This window comes from Procambarus clarkii, chromosome 59, assembly GCF_040958095.1.
Source record: "Procambarus clarkii isolate CNS0578487 chromosome 59, FALCON_Pclarkii_2.0, whole genome shotgun sequence".
Taxonomy (NCBI): domain Eukaryota; kingdom Metazoa; phylum Arthropoda; class Malacostraca; order Decapoda; family Cambaridae; genus Procambarus; species Procambarus clarkii.
The window spans coordinates 21,285,283-21,290,749 of record NC_091208.1 but is presented as its reverse complement, the minus strand read 5'-3'; the positions used below and the strand labels follow the sequence as shown (position 1 = coordinate 21,290,749).

Below are 5,467 nucleotides of genomic sequence, written 5' to 3'. Positions count from 1 at the left end.
GTCTGCGTTCGATCCCTGATGGTCCGATTGGTTGGGTAGCGTTCCTTAATTGTCTTCGTATCCCTGTCAAGTGCTACTATAGCCATACTTGAGTAGGGGCTTTCTCTACATAATTACCGTACCATACAGGACGGCATCACATGAAACCAAAGACAGACGTCGACCGTCGTAGTCTGTGTGGTGGTTTTACGTGTCGATCTACGTCAACACGTCGTAAGCAACCACCTAGATTAATATAGCCTAGTCACCACCTAGATTAATCTAGCCTAGTCACCACCTAGATCTGTCCTGATTAATCGTTGAAATACGAAGCTCGTCGTTTCACTAATTTCCAAGAGTCATCTGTTTGTCTATACAGCATTACATTTTTCTCTTAACAGACGCCTTGGAATGGTAGGAAGTGAGAGTGAGGAGCATTGAGGACAGACAACAGGAAGAGGATGAGGCAGATGGCATACAGACTGCCCACGTTGCTTCTGCAGCTGCTGGTGGCCGTAGCCTCTGCCAGTGCTGGGGTCGCTTTTATAGGTAAGGTTCATTGGTGAGATAGTATGTCTAAGTCTCTAGTTCAGATTTTAATATTAATGGATTTCGAACTATTTACTGCTTATCTAACCAAGAATTATACATTAGTGTATAATAGTGCCATAGACACAGAGAACACTGTATGAACATCAGAGGTCCACGGTTGTTCAACATCCTCCCAGCGAGTATAAGAAATATTGCCGGAAAAAGTGGACGTGTTCAAGTGAAAACAGGGAGTGGAAGTGGACATCTTATTTCAAGAAGTGTCGGACCAACCGGGCTGTAGTGGATATGTGGGCCTGTAGGCCGCTCCAAGCACAAGAACCCACACCCAAATTACTACCCCCGTTCCTTTGCCAGGTAAGATCCACTACGAGCTCACCATAGCCCGTGCTACTTGCAACTTTTTGTTCCAAGTACTGGATCTAAAACAACCACGCTTTGGACCAAACTCTCAAAAGTCAAACCTGTCCCCGGGCCGGGCTTAAGGAGTAGAACTCCCAGAATCTAGGAACAATCCAAGTAGTGATAAATTAAATGTTTGTGTTTCTCCCGTACTGAATTGCAGTTTGTTACATTCTAGAATAATATCTTGCAATTCGTTTGTATGAGATTGAATTACATTTTGCTGGTGTTAAAAATGTGTTCTCTGTACGTGTAGATCTCACATGCTATGGAGATAAAGAGGGGATCTCACAGCCTGAATATATACCTCTGATATTTTGATTTCTGGTCAGTGTGATCCATCATTAGTTTAAAAGTTCCTGACTTCTTCAAACGCTGTTGATATCTTCTCTCGGGGCATTGAACACGCTGGGTGATGTGAATGCATATTCCATTTCTCGTCTTGAATGCATATTCCATTTCACATACCTTTGGGATGTTGACGAATTAATACCAGAATCTCCAGTCGAAGAGTTCAAGAAGCATGTTTGGCCATCATATAATCTTGGCGAGCACCACTTGCATGCCCCGGGAGTGAAGAACGTAGATTAGAATGAGGATCATCTTGGTAGCCACAAATATGTGTGCTGAAGATAACCTTAGGAGAACTTCCTGCCCTCCTAACCTTACCAGAGGACCCTTAACTTGCTGTTTTGGAAACAAAAATTCCAAAATTTATTTTGAAATATTTTTAATTTTCAAATTACGATTATTTTTGGCCGCAGCGCATACGAGTGAAAAGCGACGTAATTTGTAAGAGGAGTGGCTTATATACTTACCATATTAATATGTATTGATACGAGCGAAGAAATGCAATACATAATGCCCAATTACCCTACGAGATAGCATTATTTATGATTTTTATTGATTTATTTTCTTACATGTAATGTCTAAAGTTAAAGATAACATGCACATTGATATGTCGTATCGCAGAAGGAGGTTGCTACAAGGATAACATAGTGCAGCCATGGGTGACTTTGTCGGGAGGAGGCTACAGCCCCGAAGATCTCTCCCCAGAGACTTGTAAGGACTTCTGCGGCCGTCTTCACTTTTGTTACTGTGCTGTTGACGAGGGCCAATATTGCTACTGCCTTCAGACCTTGGGAAGTAGGTTTTATCATAACATTAATATACACAAACATTGTTCAGATATTCCTTGCTTTGTCGTGCATTAATTATTTTTACCGTTGCAAGCTTTGATACAGTATAAACATTATTTGCAAGATATTAGGAGCTGCCTCGTATGGGCCAATAGGCCTTCTGCAGTTACCTTTATTCTTATGTTCTTAAGATCTTTGGATATTGTGAAATATTATATTGAACATGGACATCAGATGCTACTGAAGCCTAATATTTATTTGCAATTCTGTACAGCGCTGGTGTCTGCCACTGGTGAGTGTACAGCAGTGTGCGCTGACGGCTCAGAGTGTGGAGGGCTGACAGCCGGTGTGCTGACTGTTTGGCAAACGTCAGTTCTCAGTGGCCACCTCAACTTTACACTTAACCTTAACACCACTGTCATCGCAGTAGGAACGGTGTGTATGTGGTGTAGGTCTTGTGGTATGTGTATGTGGTGTAGGTCTTGTGGTGTGTGTATGTGGTGTAGGTCTTGTGGTATGTGTATGTGGTGTAGGTCTTGTGGTGTGTGTATGTGGTGTAGGTCTTGTGGTATGTGTATGTGGTGTAGGTCTTGTGGTATGTGTATGTGGTGTAGGTCTTGTGGTATGTGTATGTGGTGTAGGTCTTGTGGTGTGTACGTATTGTGGTCTCATATTGTACCCTCATATTGTACCACTCGTGTTCACTACAACATTTTTTCATGACAGTTAAGTCGTTTACATGACCCGTATTACACGACAGAACGTGGTGCTGTCAGTCTACGCCACCGGGGCCTGGGTCACGAACTGGGGTGACGGAGCCATCTTTGTCACGAATGGCACGACGCATACTTACAACACTCCTGGAGAGTTTACAATTGTTGGTAAGCAAGGTTTTTATTTTTTTAAATCTGTGTCATTTTTAAGAAGCAATATGTTTTAAGGAAAATTCATAAATCCTCCCAATAATTGGTTAAGTTTATATTCATTGTAAAATTTCCTTCTGTTTTATGTTCTTTTTCATCCTAAGAGTCAGAGTTCACAGTATTTGTGCTGTGACATTCTGGATAAATGTATGTCCTACATCTGGTATTAATGTCAAGAATGTAGCTGTACCACTTGACAGTAATACCTGAATTTACCCGCGAGCCATTTTCTCTACTGGCTTCGACGAGAACAGGAACTCGGCGGGTTGTTAAACGTCCCCTTGTTAAAGGAAGCCGGTGGGCCGAGCGGACAGCACACTGGACTTGTGATCCTGTGGTCCTGGGTTCGATTCCAGGCGCCGGCGAGAAACAATGGGCAGAGTTTCTTTCACCCTATGCCCCTGTTACCTAGCAGTAAAATAGGTACCTGGGTGTTAGTCAGCTGTCACGGGCTGCTTCCTGGGGGTGGAGGCCTGGTCGAAGACCGGGCCGCGGAGACACTAAAGCCCCGAAATCATCTCAAGATAACCTCAAGATAACCTCCCCCCCGTCCCATTTTTCATGATTATATCCAGCTGGATTTTGAACGGCGGTAAAGGCCATGGGTTTATAACCCAATGGGGGAATAAAGTCTCTTGTTTTCTGTTCTACGTTGTCTTGTTGAGCTTAAAGCCTTGTACGTGTTAAATGCGATCTTTTAATGACGTAGTCTGCATCAATATTCTCCAAATTTTTGAGTAAGGAGATCAACTCTGTCATGTCAGGTTTGCAGTGGTTGTTAGTCTTCGGGCCCTCAACCGTTCCTGGTATAAAAGTAGACTTAGTTCTGGGATGATTTTTGTCTTCGGGTGTTGAACTTTCTCCAAAGTATACATATGTCCTCCTGGAGCTGGTCTCCATGCTTGGGTACAGTAGTTCAAATGTGTTTGTACAGAGACTTGTACAGTTGAATAACAGCTAGGAGATTATTAACATCTACGAAAATATATGAAAAATATAGCGGATTATACCATGTGATTATATATCGGACCGTCCTCATGATAAAGGGATGTAAATATTGTTCTTGCTTTTAGTTTGAGCTACTCTGAACAAAAAATTCAAAGTAGCACGGACTATGGTGAGCCCGTTGTGGACTTATCTGGCACAGGAACGGGGCTGTAACTAGTGGGGCGAATATAAACATGTATTCTTACCCGTTTTGTAACTTTAATTAAGTACTTACATTTGGTATTTCATGCAGCTTTCCTGGAAAAAGTTCCCAATGTGTGGGATGGCGTTATAGTGACTGTAATTTCCAAGCCTAATGCCACCCTGCTGTGTCCGCCGTACATGACTGTTGGGGAGCCGTCAGTGTGTCCACTGGTAACATCAAGCCAGGGCGTGGACAGTGTTCTCACAGCTACCTTCAATGAACCAGGCGTACCTCAGACGTCCTACCGCATTCCGGGTAAATATTCCTCTCTGATAAGAATACAGTCTCAATCTAAAGGCTGTTTTATGTGAGATTACATGATAGTATAAGGAGTTACAGGAAAATATGTGTTGCACTTGTAAATTTAACATGTTTATCATGGTGACTGTATTGTGGTCATTCTCATGACAGCTGGACGAACGCTGTCGTATGGAGCGATACTTAATAACCTCACATATTACAATTCTGAGTATGTGAACACACCGACAGCCATTATGATACATACTGATCCTGTCCGCACCGGCTACCTGACCAAGATTCGAATCTGGGCTGCCTCCGCTGGCTGGGTTGTTCTCTATGTAAGTCAATTGTCTTATGTTACCTGTGATTAGTCATTATGGTGTTGCTGGCAACATCTTGGACTGATGTTGTCTTCGTGATATTTCATTATTTATATTTTTAACTTCTTCCCAACCATTTGGCCTAACGGTAGAGCGATCTATTCTTGTCTATTGAAGAATAGACAAGAGGAGTTAACCATTCTTAATGCTGATCTTGAAAAATTTAATTGATAATAATTCAAAAATAATTTATGAATATTTGAACACCAGTTGGTGTTACCATAGTTGGTTGATAATGCTGTTTTAGGTAACTGTTATTGTTGTGGCAGGCACTAAGCCCGACGTGTGACACCGGCACATACTACTGCTCGGAGACACAACTCTGTAATGCTGACTGTAGTCCCGAGTACTTCAACCAAACCTGTTCATCCCACCTGTGTGCCATGCAGGGCAAGTGCAGCGGACCTGCATGTACTGAGGGTAAGCTGCCACAATCTTTGCTCGTCATTTAGGCATATACAACTATCATTAAACATAAGAATAAATGTAACTGAAGCAGGCCTATTGGCCCATACGAGGCAGCTCCTAATTATAACCACCATCAATCATGCAGCATAATGCTCACGTAATTGATGTAATCAAGTGCTATCTTGATGATCAATGTTGATGTCCTGCAGGTACAGTACCGGCATGGTCGACGATGCAGTACAGGCTGGTGCACTC

The 5,467-nt window shown here is 42.6% G+C and overlaps 1 protein-coding gene across 1 annotated transcript in view; it reads left to right on the top strand.

Annotated features, from left to right (window-relative positions):
• The first annotated feature begins 393 nt into the window (after window positions 1–393).
• The window catches only part of LOC123768257 (polycystin-1-like), a 37,088-nt gene continuing 32,014 nt past the window's right edge, over window positions 394–5,467 (top strand). The window contains exons 1-8 of the mRNA XM_045758719.2: window positions 394–528; window positions 1,903–2,076; window positions 2,344–2,504; window positions 2,830–2,950; window positions 4,233–4,439; window positions 4,596–4,762; window positions 5,074–5,224; window positions 5,422–5,467. The exon at window positions 5,422–5,467 is cut by the window's right edge and continues 130 nt beyond it. Of these exons, the coding sequence (XP_045614675.2) occupies window positions 441–528; window positions 1,903–2,076; window positions 2,344–2,504; window positions 2,830–2,950; window positions 4,233–4,439; window positions 4,596–4,762; window positions 5,074–5,224; window positions 5,422–5,467 (1,115 nt within the window). The 5' untranslated portion in view covers window positions 394–440. The remainder of the gene's footprint in view (window positions 529–1,902; window positions 2,077–2,343; window positions 2,505–2,829; window positions 2,951–4,232; window positions 4,440–4,595; window positions 4,763–5,073; window positions 5,225–5,421) is intronic.